The sequence below is a fragment of the Rhodnius prolixus genome, unplaced genomic scaffold (genome assembly GCF_049639745.1).
Source record: "Rhodnius prolixus isolate KJV_2025 unplaced genomic scaffold, Rpr scaffold_6, whole genome shotgun sequence".
Lineage (NCBI taxonomy): Eukaryota > Metazoa > Arthropoda > Insecta > Hemiptera > Reduviidae > Rhodnius > Rhodnius prolixus.
In genome coordinates this window covers 10,257,932-10,278,426 of record NW_027411634.1, presented here as the reverse complement: position 1 = coordinate 10,278,426, position 20,495 = coordinate 10,257,932, and the positions used below count along the sequence as shown (strand labels likewise).

The 20,495-nt window shown below is 36.3% G+C and overlaps 1 protein-coding gene across 15 annotated transcripts in view; it reads right to left on the bottom strand.

Annotated features, from left to right (window-relative positions):
• The window catches only part of LOC141460413 (protein couch potato-like), a 650,649-nt gene that overhangs the window by 72,302 nt on the left and 557,852 nt on the right, over nucleotides 1-20,495 (bottom strand). The window contains exon 1 of one of the 15 annotated variants that reach the window (XM_074140390.1): nucleotides 543-789. The exons of the other annotated variants lie outside the window; for them this stretch is intronic. Coding sequence (XP_073996491.1) covers nucleotides 543-578 — 36 coding nt within the window. The 5' untranslated portion in view covers nucleotides 579-789. Of the gene's footprint in view, nucleotides 1-542; nucleotides 790-20,495 lie in introns of those variants that run through there. 15 annotated transcript variants of the gene reach the window in all.

The window sequence follows — 20,495 nt, the reverse complement described above, 5'->3', positions numbered from 1 at the left end:
TAGAACTAATCTTAAATTTTACTTTTCCGTTATTCGTGATCTAATTTTACTTTTTGTGTTACGTTTCTCATGGATATGTCGAACCAAAGAATGCTAAATATTTCTGTGTATTATTCAGAATATTTTTTAAACATTTTAAGGATTTAAAAATGAGCTTAAACGGATTTGGTTTGTTATTGTTTTTTTTTCAGCAAATTGATCTTTTTAACACTAAATTTTCCTCGTAAATTCATTAAATGAGTTACTAATTATAGGCTCATATTTCTTAAAATCAGTAAATTTCCTTTTTTATTTTACTGTCACGAAAAATCACGTAAAGTCAGGTATGAATTTTCTTCATTTATGCATTTCTAGGGAGCGAAATGCAATTACGGTCCTCGGAGCGGCCTTTACGCAGTCCAGAGAAAACCGATTTTTATTTTTTACCTTCATTTTCTTGGATTTTCGGGCCAACTGTATTTTTATAAATTTACCTAAGTGTCACTTTCTTTCAAAATTCTTGAAGACAACGACAACCTATTAAATAAGTTAGCTGAACTCACCCATTGTTCGCAATCTTCATTTATTTCTTGTGTCATTTCTTCCTCGTATCTTTCCGAAAATAAATCGAATGGTTTAAAAATACATATCGATAAATTCGATGTATCACTGGAAATTAAAAATAGGAAACCATAGAAAGGAAAAGTAGCTAAGGCTAAGCCCCCTTACTTACACGTATACAATGTTACTAAGTCAAGTTACGGGCGGACGGCCCCTTTAAAACAAATAGTATTATCTCCGCAATAGGAACAGTTAAACACGGTATTATTGCCGGCTCCGACTGTGTGCAGAAGTAGGGATAGAATAGCCACCAGGGTGTCCGGATTGGAGAGGCGCATGACTCCAAACACATTACCTTCCCCCACCCTCTTCGGTCGCCCTAACTTTCACCCATCCTATGAGTATTTACACAAATTTGGTATAAGAATTTGGAAAAGGAAGTCTACATTAAAATCTCACCTTTTTGGGAGTTAATTAGGTGAGCTAGAATGTTATGGGTGTTTCCTGCTTCCCGGAGATGGCTCTAGATGTAAGACCAGTCTTACATCCTGTATATTGGAAGTAATAGAAAGAAAATAAGTTAGGACTATTTTAGAGTAAACTAAGGATTCAAGATTGGCGAGGAATCGGTCCAATAAAAAACAACAACTCCTCTTTTTTGCCAACGTTTCGACAAATATATTGTCCTCTTCAGGGCCTGGATATTACAAATACACAAATACAAAAAATTTAGAGAATCAGTAACACAGAAAATCAGTATAAAAACGGTAATATAAAAATAAAATACAATAAATTCTTTATAATTATTGAAAACTTACGTGGCTATGCGGGTTGGTTGAGTTACAGAAACTAAGAGCCAGAACTGGAGAACAGGTATATATGTATATATACCTGTCGGTTGTCAGTCAGAATGATCGGGGAAGAGTTAAATGAATTGGGGATGAGAAAAATCTGCGCAAAAATGGTTCCAAAAAAACCTTTCGCAAGACCCAGAAGAACATCAGGAAGAAAAGGTGCCTTGACTTTTTGGATTCAATTGGAAATGACCCCCATTTTCTGGAACGTTTCATTACTGGTGACGAGTCTTGGGTGTTTGAGTATGACCCAGAAACCAAGCGCCAGAGCATGGAGTGGCACACTTCAACCTCTCCAAGGCCCCAAAAAAAAAGCAAGGATGGCGAAGTCGAAGATCAAATGCATGCTGATTTGTTTTTTCGATATCCACGGAATCGTCCACGAAGAGTTTCTTCCTAAAGGTCAAACGGTCAATCAACACTTATACCGAGAGGTTCTTGAAAAACTTCGAAACAGGGTCATTCGTGTGAGACCAAACATCAAGAACAAGTGGGGTGTTGCATCACGATAATGCTCCTTGTCACACAGCAATTTCAATAAACGGAGTTTTTGGCCAGAAAAAACATTCCTGTGGCTCCTCAGCCCCCTTATTCGCCCGGAGTTGAGTCCTTGTAACCTTTTTCCCTTCCCCAAATGGAAAAATCACCTCAAGGGAACTCATTTTGGGACAGTCGAAAACATTCAAACGGCAGTAACCGACCAGCTGAAGGCTATTCCAGTATCGGAGTTCGAGCGCTGCTATGAGGAGTGGAAGAAACGTCTCCAGCGCTGTGTGACTTCAGAAGGAAGTTATTTTGAAGGTGACAATATAGAATTGTAATTCTTTTTGAATAAATTTTTTTTAAAAAATCAGTCTCATTACTTAATTTACAGACCTCGTATACAGATATAGCGGGCCTTAGGGTACGTTTACAACGGAGCTGTGAGTATATATGATAGCAGAGATGATAACTGATAGAGTAAAATATAATCGCTGATTAGTGTGCACAACAGAGCTGTGATACATCCAACATGTCCGAGTAGTGAAGAAGAGTTTTTATGTTCAGCAGCAACGAAATGGTATATTTTAAAGAAAAAACGCTTTAGAAAATATCATGTACATCCCATAAATAAAAAACGAAGTACTTTGGGCGAATTTCACTATTTATATAAGGATCTTAGAAATTATCCGGATCGTTTTTTTTGAATATGTGAGGATGGGTCCACCCACAGTCGACTGTATTTTAGAAAAAATAAGGTCAAAATTAAGAAAACTTTGGAAAAATTGTCATGGAAATCCTATAACCATAGAAGAAAAACTAGTGATTGCTCTAAGGTAAGTAATGATTTTATTGAGAAAAAAACAAATAAATACACTTTAAAATAAATGTAAGCACGATTTAAAAAACAAAATATTGTTTAAAAGTAAATAACCAAAAATAATGAGTAAAGACAGCACTAAATAATTTTTCGACGTCCATTTTGAAGCTCCGATACTGAAGTTCAGCTAGCAGAAAAATGAAAAATTCAATTCTATCATCTATGCTCGTTTATAGCAGCGAGTATGAGACACTAGTCGCAGCTTCGTTGTGCCCGCTCACATAAGAATGTACTAGGTCAGGGGTCGGCAACCCGCGGCTCGCGAGCCGCATGCGGCTCTTTTATCCAAATTTTGTGGCTCTTCAGCCTGCCCAAAATATATTGTATATTTCAATTTTATTGAAAGAAATGAAAATTTCATTTATTAAAGTAAAGATATTTTTTCAAAAAGAATTTTAAATGTGATAGGTTTGAAATTGAATAGAATTATATTAAAATACAGAACGTAATTATATAGGCCACCATTTTCATTCAAATACAGGTTTAGCTATTATTTATTCGTTTATTTACTTTGTAATAAGTGAAAATAAGTATATAAAATTGTCAAAGTTGGGTGTTTTTCAACGTTACGCTTTTTCGTGCAGTTTTTGACGATCAACCCCTTATACAACAGGTCCTACCGGACAGTTTTAAAACATTTAAATGTTATTGAATGTCATAAAATAATAATTTGTGAATACAATTGATCTAGAGAGGTTTTTTACACTATCATCCTTGCGGCTCTTGGTAAGATTTATTAAAATTATTTAAGGAGAAATGGCTCTCTACTTGAAATAGGTTGCCGACCCCTGTACTAGGTTATTCTATAAGCGCTGATGCATCACTGCTATCATCTCCGCTATCATCTATGCTCACAGCTCCGTTGTGAACGTACCCTTACACGGGAATTTTGGTACTGACAATGGGACAGATACAATAGACTAATTACAATGTTCAATTTTGACAATAAAATAGATATTGGGAAATTTCTTTTAATACAAAAAAGCCGGTAAGAACAAAAACCCTTATGAACTAAATAACATAAGAACCAAATGATTAGCAAATTTAAAAGAACACAGCAATAATTATGTACAGAAGTTGGATATCTATTTATTTTTTAATGATCAAATTGTAGCAATTAGCTAATTCGACGTGTCTGTTCTAAAGCTTACTGTGTTGTTTCGTTTCACTAAGTGGCACATTTCTAGAAAATTACGTTTGTACTGGTTCTTTTCCCTATCGAGTACTGTCACAATGTGACCAATTCCTCGCCAATCTTGAATCCTTAGTTTAATAATTTACAGTCACGAAGCCTATATATATTCATATTTTAGAGTATTTAACCCTCCTGAAGGACAATCTGCTTTTCAATTAGACGAATCTGTTATCGAGGAATCTATTAAGGAATCATTTCTCAGTGAGTGACATCGAAAGCAAAGAGGTACCAATAAATCAAGTTAAACTTACTCTGGTCTAAGAGGCCTCGCCGTTTTTTTAAATCCAACTTAAACGGTTACAGTTTAACTCAAATTCAAATACCGTTTAATGTGACTCTAACCACTAAAATATAATTTTTTGTACAAAAACGGACCTGTTATTAACTCAAAGAAATATTCATTTTAACTAACATGAGATTTCAAGATCCTTTTTTCTACGATAATAGCAATGATTCTGTGACTTATCTTGCATACTTAGATCTCGCCTATTTAGATGTTCATTTTTCAGTTTCCAATCTTCAAAAGATGAACAATTAACGATTACATATAACAAATTATTTCAAATAATTCTGTTTGAATATTACTCCAACTTTAGCACTAATTAAAATTTGTAATGTTGCACAATACGAGTAATACTGAACTGGCAAACGACTGGCTCCCCGACGCAGATCGTCGCCCCATTAGTTCGTCACTACGCAGCGTTTATTTACTGACTCCCGTGTCTGTCAGCGAGGATAGGGTTCCCCACTTCTCTATCAATCTCTGGCTACAGCTGGCTTTTATCTCGGCTCTTATTTTAAATTTGAATTTTAAGATATCAACTATATAAAACAATGTTCAGACTAAGAAAATTTTTTTAGTTAAAAATACTTAATTATTAACCAGTTAAGCGCGTTGGACGCGAGTATACACGCCAAACAAAATCTCTGTAACGGTGCGTTCGACGTGTATACGAGGGTCGTTTGAAAAGTCCTTGCAAAAATAAAAACTACTTAATTTTTTGGGGTAAACCTTTTTTATTTTTCAACATAGTCTCCTTTTAGGCTTATACACTTCGTCCAACGCTGCTCTAGTTTGTTGATCCCTTCCGAATAATATAATTTGTCCAAGTCTGAAAAATAGCCATTCGTTTCTGCAATCACCTCCTCGTTTGAATAAAATCTTTTTCCCGCCAGCCATTTCTTCATATTGGGGAACAAATAGTAGTCCGAGGGAGCCAAGTCTGGAGAATAGGGGGGATGTGAAACGAGTTGGAACCCTATTTCCATTAATTTTGCGACCACAACTGCTGAGGTGTGAGCTGGTGCGTTGTCGTGATGGAAAAGGACTTTTTTGTGGGCCAATCGTGGGCGTTTTTCTTGCAGCTCGGTTTTCAAACGGTCCAATAACGATGAATAATATGCACCTGTAATAGTTTTACCCTTTTCCAGATAGTCGATGAGGATTATTCCTTGCGAATCGCAAAAGACAGTCGCCATAATCTTTCCGGCCGGAGGAACGGTCTTCGCCTTTTTTTGCGCAGATTCCCCCTTGGTAACCCATTGTTTAGATTGTTCTTTGGTCTCAGGAGTGTAGTGATGTATCCATGTTTCATCCACAGTAACGAAACGACGCTTAAAGTCCTGCGGATTCTTCTGGAACAGCTGCAAACCGTCCTTGCAACACTTCACACGATTTCGTTTTTGGTCAAGCGTGAGCAATCGCGGCACCCATCTTGCGGATAGCTTTGTCATGCCCAAATGTTGATGCAAAATATTATGTACCCGTTCATTCGAGATGCCCACAGCACTAGCAATCTCACGCACCTTCACTCTTCTGTCATCCATCACCATATCATGGATTTTATCAATGATTTCTGGAGTAGTAACCTCAACAGGGCGTCCAGAACGTTCAGCGTCACTTGTGCCCATATGGCCACTCCGAAAATTTTGAAACCACTTATAAACTGTTCTAATCGAAGGTGCAGAGTCACCATAATGTTTATCAAGCTTCTCTTTAGTCTCCTGAGGCGTTTTGCCTTTCATAAAGTAGTGTTTAATCAACACACGAAATTCTTTTTCGTCCATTTTTTGAAAATCACTCCACTTCCTCGATTCAAACGAATGCCAAACACAAAGAAATAGACCGATCTGGCTGAAACTTGGTGTGTGTTCTTCCAAGAGATGCTACTAACTAAACATAACCTCGATACGCGCCAGTGGTGCTATCTCTCTGACTTTGCACGGACTTTTCAAACGACCCTCGTACTTGTGAAAAAGTATAAAATTGCCATTAACTATAAAAACTCGAAATTTTAATAAAATACAATAAGAATATTATTTTGTGGGATGTTTTCTTTATCTCAGCCAAATGATAAGTGGTTGTCACATGTTTGGTCTCCGCATTAAAAATTGGGAATTAGCCACACAAATAGAAGCTCTCAACCCTTGTGCAATGCTGTTTTTACCTTTTACATAGAGATTCCGACCTCAGTACGAGCATGATTTCATTTTGCACAGAATTCAAAAAGCTCTTTTCTTCCTTGTAAAAGCTTTTGCGTCCCTAGTTAACTAGAGCAATGCATACGTGAAGCGGTGCAAGATTTTGAAATGCACAGAATGCTCTGTTAATCTCAAGCCCCAGAGATTGCAGAAAAAGTCGCTTGCAGTGACTATTACGACGTTGTTAACTTTTGGTTGTTTTTGCCCTGCGTTCGACTTGTATACCACGTTATTGTCTGATTTTGATTCCGCACACTGTGGGTTTTTTTTAAAAACTAAATTCCACGCTTAACTGGTTAATAGAAAGTATGCAACGATACTTTTGAATCTTTATAAAGTTACAAAATAATTTAAATTTGAGAAGGATGAAATGCATGGAACTTTTAAAGTCATGACTAATACCTATATCAAATGGTAGATATCAAGGAAATTTCAACTGTGGTTTAAAATGTTTAAATGTTTAAAAAGCACAGCGCATTAAGTAAATAAATAAAAATATAATTAATGGACTAAGATACATCGTACATCTTAAGATAGTTTGGTGGAGTTTAGTAAGCCTACAGTAGGCTTTTGGCCGCTAAAAAAACGAATGGCCTTCCAGTTCAAAAAATATTGAAGCTATGGCGGCAATATAACAAGTAAAGCTGAGCTAGGGCCCTAAAGTAAGATATATTGTCAAGTTGGGTGCCCAGTAGGAATTCCCGGCAGTAACGGGAAATAATGGGACGGTCGAAGGTACAACGCCAACAAACATAATCAGAATCCTAGCCATAAACTAAGTAGTTCCAATCTAAAGATTACTTACAATATAGCAAAATACTATTTCCCTTTTTGGGCTGTTCTGGTCCCTTTTTTTTCCTCCAGGGTAACAATAATGTCTAATGTACGAGTATAATATTGTTAAGTTTTTATTAATGAATTTTTGAAGAGAGAGAAGACAGCCAAAATCTCTGGTGGCAAATATGCGGCTGGAAATATTTATTCTCACTCACAATAAAATTTTAACGCCTATATTCTAAGGACCTGCCCTGTGGAAGGCTTTATTTTTGACTCCTTTTCATGGGCAAGAAGCAAAAATACTTCTTGTTTCTAGCTATGGAACAATTATTCGATGAAGATCGCTACTCTGTTCCAGAGAGCACGATTGGATCAAAATGCTCTGTGGAATGTATTCGTTCGAGTTAATAATTTATTACAAGTGATTTTTCCCCATTTTAGAGATTAAATTGAATTTGATTTTATTCTAATTTAATAGATTGGAATTTCTGAAGATTGGTGGTGGCCTCCGTCAGGTGGAGTTCTTCCGCAATATTTTAAATCCTATTTCTCTCCATTGAAATGACAAGTGTTTGAACGCAACCTTCTTTTAATACCTATTAAGTTAAAGCTTTCTCCAATTTTATGGTTTTTAATTATTGTTAACACATACTGTCTAATAAAATCACCTAAGGTCACTTTAACGATTCTTTAATAAGGAACATTCAGCCTAAATGCCAAAAAAATTGTCACTTTAATTTCACAAAAGCATTCTTTTAGTGGAAATATTAAAAAAAGAAGAAGTTATATTATATAAAATAATAATATTAAAATTAGAGCCCTAACAAGAAGATAAAAGAAGACTGACATTTTGTGAAGGGCTGAAATGATGATAAGGACAGATAAGAGTGAGAGCGACTCTTGAAGGTTAAGCCCTTACATATCACAATATCATATCCATCCCTTCCATCTTTTTAGAAAGAATATCCATTTTACCCGTGTGATCTCTTACACTTAATGAAATAAGGTCAAATATGAATATTAAAAAAAAGAAAAAGGCCCTACGATCTATCTGTTTTCTTTCAAAGCATTACTTTTATGGGATATTTTTAAAAAAGGGCCAAATTTGAGGACTCAGAAGATACCCTTATTTAACATTGTACATCAGGTTAATGCTGGAGAGCACCCAGCATTTATTTCGGCAGAAAGGAGATTAGTTTCAAAGCCTTACCAATACCCTCTCTTAATCGATTTATCCGGGAAAAAATGCTCTGAATATAAGTTTACTTTATTGCAGCATACTTAAAAAATTGGGAAACCAGGTTTAATGGAGCCAATTATGGGAAAAATCTTGAGGAAAAAGCCTTGGAAACTGATTAAGTAAAGACCAATCTTGACCAATCTTGTCAATGAGTTCACTAAAATGTATTAAAACTGCCCGGTAGGACAGTTGTATAAGGGTTGATCGTCAAAAAACTGCACGAAAAAGCTGTAACGTTGAAAAACACCGAACTTTGACATTTTTTTTTCTCTTTTTCTACAAAAGATAAAATTCCCAAATTTTCTTTAAAATATGGGGAAAATCCTCCTTTATAACTGCAATTTTTTTTGCAACAACCCAGATCTTCGAGAAAAAAGTTGCTGAAAATGAGAAAAAAGGGCTTTTTTAAAAATTGTTCTTGATCTTCTCGTTGTTTTGCGTTATTTAGCTCGATGAGCTCGATGTCAATGAGTACAGCCACGAAATTTAAGTAGCGATTAATGGATTGGCACAAGCGAAATATTGTGATTTGATTAGGAAGGCTGAAAGGATGTAACAGAATTAAAGATGAAATTACAGACAAAGAGTACAATGGTTACTATTAACCCTAACTTAGGAACGAGCGTAAGCTACAATAACTAACTGGGGTAAACTAAAAATAAACTATTACTAAAAGAGTTGGCCTAAACTGGATGACGAGTGGAGCAACGTCGAAAAGAGAGTGTAAGAATGAATCCTCAGCGAGTGAATGCCTTGCCCTGGATGCAGTTGAGTGTCCCTAACGATGGTCTGGCGTCCTTATACATCCTGATGCTTTGGTAGCTTCTATTGTTCTGAACTAAATATAATCTATTATTAAAAGGATTGGCCTATACTGGACGACGAGTAGAGCAAGGTCTTCTTAAAGAGAGTGTAAGAATGCAATGCTCTGGATGCAATTGAGTGTCCCTAGCGATGGTCTGGCGTCCTTATCCATCCTGATGCTTTGGTAGCTTCTATTGGTCTGAACCTTAACCTGGCTTTAACCCTCCGCAGCCACTTTTGTCCAACTTTTTCGAACTCCTGATTCTGTTACGCTACAGTATCTGAGCTAAATATCCAATTTGAACTCAAACTAGTTAAGGTGGTTGCGGAAAGGCAGACACCCAGAATAGAAAAAGAATAAGAGGGGCGGGATATTTTGTAAAATCACTTTATTTCTGAGCCAAAAATCGTCACGATAACAATACCTCCTTTCTCTATTTTCTTTTTTTTTTTCCAGGCGCATCAGCTTAACTCATAAGCGCCAATAGCTTCACTTATAAAATCAATATTAAAGTAAAATGATCAATCAAAACGGAAACCACTTGAAGCTTGGAAGAACGAATGGAAGAATCCCTTAATATTTGGTAACGTTTTGGAGATGTTTAGCCCGATTTCCGAGAGACAAAAGAAGCTTACCTTCTTGCTGGAAAGGTAGATTTTTTTTTTCCATTACCTCTTTCCATGCCGACTATCCTCAAGAGATTGTGAAGCCCCGCAACTAAAGCATCAAGGACAGCCTTACAAGTTCTCTCTCACAACTACACCTTCAAGCCTTTATATTATTGGTATCAACCCCATTTTATACTTTAAGTACATACAAAATCCACACAGACACACACAGAGATTCTCAAACCGTCTTCTATTTCCTTTCTCCTGTTTAAAGAGTTGCCACCTTTTCTCTTTTTTCCTTCTATAGACAACTCATCCTATATCTCCTGGTACGATTCCTTTGCGAGAAAAGGTGGGCCCAGGATCCCTGGAGGAAAGATCACTGGTACTAGTATTTCTACTTTACTGCTAAATGGTTAGTGTGGTATTTTCTTCTATCCAACAGCAATTCCTTAAAAGGTATTCCCTGTATTGTCCATTTAATCCATGGTTATTTAATGTTACGTCACAATTGGTTTTCTATTAAATTTAATTGAAGTTATTTTTTTGTGCCAAAAAAAAACTATTATTCTAATAAATTAAGAGAAATTGACTTAAATTTGTCATCTAAAAATCGCCTAATTTTTCATGCGGGGCTTAACATTCTAGTACCGATTAGGTGTCATGGACGGGGCCGAAAGCTCATACTTTAAACAATTATTTTCTAACAAATAAATAGTAATCATACGGGGGCATCAAACTGCTGACCTCCCACACACAAAGCCACACTCTTGACCACTAGACCAACACCCGCTCATCATAAAAAAAAATTAATTTCATTCACTCATGATTGCTGTTAAGAGATTTCATAAAATAAAAAAATGGCCTCTTGATTTGCCATCCCTTAATTATAAGAGATGCTGATTCCATACCACCAGATTTCCTACTTAGAAACATTTCTTGTTCGAGTGCCGATACAATTTTGGTTGAGAATCTCTTTACTCTTGAGCGAGATCAGAGCATTAAACGCGAGCAATGGTCTCTTCTGATGCACAGAAAGCAGGCTACAGCTACTGAATTTATCGCACAACAATAAATTTTAAAAAAGAAAAATTGTTATCAGAAATAGAACCTCGAAATAGCTGAATTAATGCGAGTATTTAGATCCGCAAAAAAGGTTGGTGAGTTGCAGGTTATATGAAAGGCTCATTTGGCATTTGAAAAAAACAAAAAAAGAATATCAACAGTTTTTATTATTAATAGACTTCTCAAGTCTGATCTACACCTCTACGGAGTCTCATGGTAACGATCTTACGTGCCACTAGTGGAGTCAGTATTTTGAGGCAAAGAAAAAGGTGTTTGATCATTTTTAAGGCCAAATTTCAAGAGGTAGAAAGCCTCTACATGAATCTAATTCCTGTTCTTTCAAGGTTATAAAGCAGGTTGGCTCCATGCCAACACATGCAATTATTGTTCAAAAAGCGAAAAATCAAGAAGATAGAGGGATTCTAAGGCAAAATGACTCAAATTACAAATTTGATTTGATAGCTGGATACAAATTCTAAGTTAAAATGTAAGTAAGAGAACGAATCATCTATAAAAAAGGAAAATATAATATGATTTGTACTTTTGTCCTCATTAATGAAGCATCGATAGATGAGAATGTGTAGATATCTGCAACGTTGAAAACGATCAAGCACCAATAACAAGAACATCAGTAACCAGCGTATTGCCAAATAACCAGTATCCTTGATACTTTGGCATACAAACACAACACGCAGAAACATTGTGAAGAGCAAGGAGTGCAAGGAAGATGGTAGGTACTACCGGATGTGTAGTAGAAGTTTGGGTGAGAAGGAGCAGTCTACACTGTGGCGCGGATATAGAAGGCTCTGGTATTCCAAGGAGGAAGCGAGTTAAACCTAGTGGAAAATTAGGAAGGTTAGAACAAGGTTGCTCAGTAGGTTTGTCTGCTTCTAAATCACTCATCCCATTCAACCTGATTACCCAAAAGTCCAACAGACTGGAATTTAGTGACAAATATACTTACTACGCAATGTAACAGAACTATTACCTTCCTCCTCTAGACCGCATAACTACTCGAAACTCAGCAACAAATCCCACACCATCAATAAACACACACAGATTCAAGTAATGCCTTAATTTACCCTATCAATCTGCATAATTAGACCGTATTGTCTACACTTATTTGTAACCTCAAATTTATTGAAAAAAACAAAATCTGTCGAACTTTCACAAGGTGAATTCGAAATACGATGTGCCAAGGTTCTGCCCAGGACTTCAATTTCGAATCATATTCAATCATTATTTAATTGCAAATAATATAATACAAACAGAGGCGCAATGGTAGCCGGAGCAGTTAAACTCAAGACCCGCAAAACTAAGAAGTATTGTGGTTTAGTGGGTTCGATTCCCGATCTAGGCCTTCGGGTTTGTTTTAATGGTTAATAAGAGAATTTAATAGCAAAGTATGTTTGGTGGTCGCCTCCATCCAAGACACCTAATATCGTAAAGCCGGCTTGAATAAGTAAGCATTACTTTACTTCATTTTATTACAAAACATCTTGAAAGATTTTATGAATTCAAAAGTGATGCTGATGACATAGGTAATTAGATGGCGGACTTTCCTCTTCATTGATTTCCTAGGCCACTGTAATGGTAGAAGCTAGGGCATGTCACGTGTACGAAAGTTGGGTGGTATAGTGTTGTTTGTGGGATAAGCTATCCCATTTTGGCGAAGGGCATTTTAATAAGACTACTTATAACCGACAATTAACATTTTTTTCCCAAATAGAGTAACTAATCACATTTGCATTCCCACCTCTACGTATGTATAAGCTACCAGTTATTAAGATTGGCATAATTATATGTGAGCAAAATGAAATACATTAATAATTTATTCATCAAATTGAATAGCCTTGGTCTTAAAACCGTTAGACGAGTTCCGATCAAAAAGTAATGAAATTTAAGTGCACTGAAATTGCAAACTAATTGTGACACGATTAACATGTAGTCGATACGTATATGCATATAAATATGCTACCAAAGCAAGAAATATAATAAAATATGCTCAGACAGATTTTGTAGAAAAATGAATACTTAGAATGATAGTGAAGGCACAGTAAATATGATTCAAATTTGTTACTAATGTAATCCCCAAATTTAGGAGCACCACACTAGCTCCATGAAGAAACGTTTAAAATTATTTTAGAACAAAGTTTACTAGAGTTCAGAGCACGAAACCTCTAGATCGGAACAGAACCATCTCCCAATTGACTAGTTTAAATCATTCAAATTGAAGTAACCAAGCTCTATCCACTAACTAACCAGCAGTGGCACTCTCACTTGGGGTTTGCATTATTATGGGTTCAGATCGCTTTTATTGAAGTGAGAGCAGGATGTGTAAACTAGGAGCTAGCTGTACAGGGCATACGGTTATTCTCAACAACGGCTCAACTCTGCACATTTGAAAGCGTACAGAGGGCTAGGAGCTCGGCTAGGTAGCCATTGGTGGGTAGCCTAGGCTTGAGCACCCATCCAGTACACTCTCTGCTTCAATAAATCATGGCTGTGAATAAGGCAAACAGCAACGCCACAGAGCCTTTACACTTCTATTGCCTACCCATTATTATGATTAAACTCCGCCAAAAAGGAGAAAATGGAAAGGGTTTTGCAGGCCCAAACTGGCAGATTCAGGGATGGTAGAGAAAGACAGGAATGGCATAGGTACCACTCGGACAAGAAGAACGTTTAATAATTCTGGAGGTCGTAACCTCCCCCCTTCTATTCACTCCAGAGCGTTCCAGCCGAACTCTGGATGCTGGCAACCCAGTCGTCTCTACTCTATCTCATCCAACTTCCATCCAGCTGAAACTAACTCGACAGTCACCTCCTACCATTCTATCTAAACCTTTCTCAAAATACAAAATAATTAAAGTCGTTTCAAAAAGTGTATAATTAATAATATCTGAACTTTTATTACCAAACGGTAAGAAAGGGAAGCAAAAAAAACAAGAAGTACGAAGTACGAAGGAAACGGTGAGGGAAGTTTAACAAAAACAGAACAACTTGGGGATGAATTTAATATTTATGCTACAATCTTTCATAACATCATTCTTTTGAAATTTTGGAAAACATAATTGACAGCATTAAAAATCTTATGTTTCGCTTAAAATTTTATTTCAAGGCTTCTGCAAGACATTTCTGATTATCTTTAGAAAATAATCTAATATTCAAGCAATGCTTACGGTGATTTCAAAAATGCTGAATGATAAAGGAAATACAATACACAGAATTCGCACTGACTTCTCAATAGATTCGCCAGAATCAGGCAGGCGTATATTGGGGCAAACCCAATTAGTACTGAAAGTCTATACAGTGTTTAGATAGTGGTTCTTAATCTTTTCAAAGACGCGGAACACAATTATGTACGAGTATATACTTTTATGTACTTTTACGTACTATGTACTCGTATATATTTTTCTCGCGGAACACTAACATTAAAAAAATTTGAAATTCGGTATTTAGCAAGAACTTAAAATTAATGAATAATAAAAAATCGAATATAATTTTCAAAAAAGATATATGTATTAATTAAAATTATAAAGAAAATGAACGACTCGTTCATTGAAATGAACGATTTTGCCCATCACTAATTCACTACCATGGAAAAATTCTGTAAAAGACTATGACTTAAAAAGATAGGCCAGCTTTGGTAGTAGGAAATTCAAATTAAAAAAAAGGAACGATTTTTGTTTTCGTATCTTTCTTAAGTTTCTAATTTTCAATACATTTAAAATTGAAATTTCGCGGAACACTTGGACCATCTTCGCGGAACACCAGGTGTTCCGCGGAACACCGGTTAAGAACCACTGGTTTAGATGATTAAGGAGTCGCGGGGGACAATTTTATTTCAAGCGACAGGAGAATGACCGGGGATTACCTGGGATTGGTGGCTGTAGTAAGGTTTAGGAAGGTTTGCAAAGGTTATTATGGAAATGGATTAGCTGGGTATAAAGAAATGGGGTTATGGATTGTTGATATCTCTTTGGCGGTGAGTTAATTTTGTGGCTTTACTGGAAGTATTGACAATATGGGGAATGATTTTGGACTGAACGGATTGGATTCGAGCTCAAATAGGTAATTGAAATCTCCATTCCACTTAATTTTTCCCTACAATCTCAAGTTATGCGAAATTATTATTATTATTATTTTGTAACAATAGAAGATAAGAATATTTTAGTTGAGCTGTTCCTTTCGAAAGCTCTTACAAACACAAATGGGTCAATTTCTAAAGTTGAAATTTTGCATGAAGTTAACATTAGTTAACTCAATATTATTACAATACTCGGAATTTTGGGTGGAAAACCTAATTTTGAACAGAAAAACGATCCGATTGTAAGATTTCTTTTTTGAAGAGAAAGGGCAATACCTATTTGCCTCTGCTATGCACACCTTAATAAACCCTATTCTTGCCTTATTTTGGCACTTCCTTATTGAATTCCTATACTTTATTTAAGTCCTTACAAAATTCTTAGTGCATATACCAATATATATATGCCTAAAAATTTATTTTTAAAATTATTTTTATTTCTCTAAGACGTAAGTCCCCAAATTTCTTTTTAATTCCTTCTGTTTATTTCATTTCCATTTTCAGGAAGAATATTTGTTAATAATGTTACTTGAGAAAAGCAGAACGGCGTTCTTTTAACAAAAAACACCTAAACACTACCTTTTATGTTAAATTATTCTTAAAAGAGAATTAAATAATAAAATTGGTGGCCAGAAAAAATGAAAAACAGAAGAAAATTCTGAATATACTATTGATATTTTTAAACAATTTTCATTACCTAAAAAAATTGGGATTAAACAAAAAAAAAACAAAAAAAATAAAATTAAAGTAACAGATGGGACAAACAATATCCACACTCGCCGCAGCCGACTAAGTCGACGATACAAGAGAGAATGAATGGAAATCATTTCGGTAATCTAGGCTATCCCAGCATCCCAGTATGGGAAAGAAAATCAATTGTGGGGCGCTAATGACCGTCGCAACTGATGCGCCCAAAAAAACTTTTAATCAATATTTTGGTCAGTTCTCTTACAGTTAAAAAAAATGCATATTTACTTTTATCCATAATAATTCTTAAATCAGATCGTACTTAGCTGGAATTTCCGATACTTGGGTAAGTAGAGCTGTATAGGAAAGGATCATTTCCATTTGAGACAATGGTGTCTCAGATCCTATCGCCAATATTATGTTAGGCAAAGCTTTAGCCTAACAAGTAAAAGGTTCAGGAATAGTGCTATTTCTATAATAGGCTGCTTTAGAACTAACCCAAGGAGCTTGGAAACATGGTTAATATGGATACCGCCTGATAATGTGTGAAAGATATTTATTATTTAAATGTAAATGACACTGAAAGTCTGTTATAGTAGTTAAAATAAACAGAAAAGCAGTTTTATGTTCTAATAAATGCTTCTTTTATAAAACAGTATGCAGTAACAAGCAAGTTATGTGAAGGAGTTCAGCAAACTGGATATAAAAGAAAAGGAGAGCATTTTCAGCCTGTAAAAAATTCTCGATCTACTCAAAGGAAGTCTATGTTCGGAAGATTAAGGCCTAATTCTTTGGCGTAGTGTTTGTAAGGGGTTTCCATCCGGGATAGAACGCTCTCAGATGATTTTCAATTTCCGGAACTTTGGATGGGACCGCACAGGAGAGAGAGAAGAATGACGTCTCCCCTTGATCTGATGAGCAGATTTTTGGATAAATATCACCAAATATTATTGATGGATTACAATGAATCTAGTGGTTTCTTGAATATATGATTAGGTCCTAAGTTTTGTGCATTGTCTTTGATTATATCCGTCGTCGTACGCATGCTTATTTTATCTTTGAATGGTTTCGGATATTCATCCATTAACAGAGGTAAATTAATTAATTTGATGTAAAGATTTCGACTTCATTTAAGTTTTCGTATCGCACTACACTTGCTGACTCAGCTCTAATTCGCTCTTCTTTCTGATAGCTTCTTCGCAGATTCCTTCGTCTCTAGTGTTCTCTGTTTCAGTTCACTTCGTTTTCTATCTTTAACTATTTGTTTGTTTTCTTCTTCTTTACTTTTAGCTGATCGCAATCGTTAGGATTTCGAGAAAGCGCTGCCATGGTAGTAACATCTTGGTACCAGCTGATGAGAGCTATAACAATATCTGAGCCTTGTAGAAGACATTGCCTTCATTTATCACTTAAACTGGAATGATAATGAACCTAAGAAGGCATTGCTTACTTTTCTAACCAATTATCCACTTCGAACTTGAATTTCGATAGCTTCTCTTGATTTATATTTACAATTTACAAGGGATAAAATTGTAAGTTTTTGGCCTGATGAATCTATTGTCGTTCAATTATAATTTTTTTAAATAAAAAAATAAAATCATGATTAATCATTAATTACTGTTCAGTTCTAGATCTTCTTTCTAACTCTGGCATTAAGAACAGAATATTGGTACATCTTTATTAATGCCCAAATGCATCATAATTATAAACATTCAACCAAAATACCAAAATATAACCTAAAATATGAAACTACCAGTAACTAACTTCCTGCGAACTGAAAGCAAGATAAAATTGAAACATTATTTAATTTGATCAACAGGGAATACAGATCAGCGAGAACAATAGCCGTACGATAGCAGCCCACATGAATGTGTGACACGCCGGCTGAATGATAAGAGCAGAGCCCATCTAAGTGTTCATTTATCTTACTTAGGAGGTGCGCATGTGCGGAAGAACCACGGAGGATCTACAGCCATACAAGGGATAGAGGCTGTTCCTCCTATCCTTACAGGTTCGGAATACATTATAATTGATATACCCGACAAAGACATACAATCAGTGATGTCTGCGAAGCCAGTCTTGTTCAAACCTAACTTAATATCCTTCCAAACTAACAGCTCGTACTCTTGACATCATTAATTTCCATTAAACACATTAGTTATCTATTCTAATAAACCATATCTAATTAATCATTTTTTAATAAACTAAGCTATGAAGTATACTTTCTTTGACGTCAAATTATCTAAATTTAGTTTGTACTCTAAGAACATGTGAATATATAAGAGTATACTGACAAAATGTCCAAAAAAACAGTGAGAATCTCAAACTTGGTACTTATACCCTTTTTTGGCATCATTATCATTTAAAAGTATTTGGATTTGATTGAAATCCACAAGCACCATTACTGTCAGAGTTCGCATATTTTGCTGCCAGACATGGATGATTTATTGCTGGCCTTTTTTTTCTTTGGATTTAAGAATCAAGAGGACAGATTTTGTGGAGAAATTAACAGGTTAGAATGGATAATTTAAGTGATAAGTAGTTAAGAAACGAAAGAACCAGGTCTTATAAGAAACCGATGTTTGGTACATTCAAGCAGAACACGACAGAGTAGGGTACTGAAGCTATGAAAGAATTCTAGGTAGCGTTCTTTGGCTGTAAACCAGAGATAGCTGCTTCAGAAAAATTTTGGCACAACAAAAATGAGATAAAAAAGACGATTGCGCTCAATCTAGGAGATTCAAATATAAAGTCACATCACAGGTATCTTTAGAGTAGATTTTCATTGGAGCGGAGAAATGATTTAAGGTGCATGGTGAGGCTGATTACTGTTACGGGTTCACCTGTTTTTTAAAGTCGGGGCGCTTGGACACAGGCGCCGAATATGAAGAAGTAGGAGAAAGGTAGTTTTTTTTTTTTTAGATTTTAATGGGCGGGACGGGACCTATGCCCCACGGCACCGCAGCCACAAGAGGCTTATTGTGCCTTCCCTCTGAGTCTAGTAGATGAAACCTCCCCTTCTAAGACGGTTGAGGGCTTTCCCTACCAGTTCCTTCTGCGCTATAATCTCCTTTGGTCTCAAGGTACCAAAGATGTCGTAGCACAGTCTCTCGATTGCAACGCAATCGAATAACAGGTGAGGGACCGTTTCCTCCTCTTCCTGGCACAATCTGCACAACGGTTCCGAGCTAATAAGCCTCCACCTTGTGCAGGTGCTTTCTGAACCTGCCGTGCCCTGTGAATAGGCCTGTAACCAGAGTAATCTGACTTCTGCCCAAGCCCAGAGTCTCTTTGGTTCTTTGTTTACACAGCTAGGGCATAGCACTCTTGCCTTGTTTGACCCCAGGAAGCATCATCCAGTTCTTTTCATGTTCTCTCCAGATCCAGTCATTGAGAGCCTCACGAACTGCACCCTTGGTGATCCCCAGGACAGGCTCCGGGCCAATGAAAGGAGTCATTCATACCTTAGATTTACTCTTTCTAGGAGCTTCTTACAACTCACTGTCTGATGACACTCATCTTGAATAATAATGGATGCTCAAAAGTTTCGTGATAATCATAGTCTAGGAGATTGATCTAGAATGAACTGGTACTTCTGGCATTTTGTTTCATGAGGGGATGCCTCTTAAAGAAGGCCTAAAAAGAACTTTTAAGAGTGTGTGCTTTGTGTCAGGTTATGTTTTTATTTTTAATTATTGTATTTCTTTTAATTAGCTTTCTTATTCGTGCGACTACAACACTCTCCTTCGGCTGGTGTCGTAATATTCCGTACACAAGAGAAAAGAACCACTTTCCGCCCTGGCCACACAAATAACTATCCTTCAACTATGAGGAGGTAGTAATTAGCTGAATAACCAATAAGGATAGAATGGTGAAGGGATGTATCCTTAGGTTGAAGTACGTGTAACGAAAATGGGCTGAAAAAAAGGGTTTTGCATCCTGTTGGATACCAAGGGCAGCCCCTCAGGATATCGATCGTTATTGCCATTTCATGTCATATACAGTTTGACCATCCCTTTGCCTCCCAAGTGACATATACATACACACAAGGCCGTTAAGCTTCCCTACCAGTTCGCCGATGAACTACAAGCATCACCATAGCTTTCTCTGTATACGGGAGTTACTGGAGTTATTCCCTCGGGTTTATCAATATTACAATATATTCGCGGCATATATATATACAAGGAGACTGTAACACACAAACACACAGAGAAACACACTACGTACATAACAACTAACACAGTGTCTCCCCACTATATACATATCCATTCTACCTATCCGAATATATAATTTGACAAGGGACCCACCGAACTGCTACTGACAAACACTTCACTTTACACATACATGCACGAATGTCTCTGTACACAGAGATAGGTATTCCACCAATGGCAATTGCCCAATGAAAAGAAGAAGTACAGGACAAGGGTAAAACTGTGAAGCAATAAGGGGGTTGTTAGAACTTCAAAACCCAAAAACCCAAAACCTCTCTATCTCTCTTTCAACATTGTCTAAAACCACAACAGTTCTACTATCTCTAAAAACCAATTTAACTAAATTCAAGTATCATTTTGATGTTAGCCTTTAGCTCGACCTCTCACCCCCTAATAGCATAGACCACGCTATAATAGCAAAACTAGCTCTTCAAACAGCCTAAATACGAGGTGTGGCTATTAAATAACGAGACTATTGCTGTAAGACATATTATTTAAATTTATACATATTTAGTTATTATCACCTTCAATATACACCCCTCCCCTAACCCTATAACGCTCCATTGTTCGAGACCGTGCTGGAAG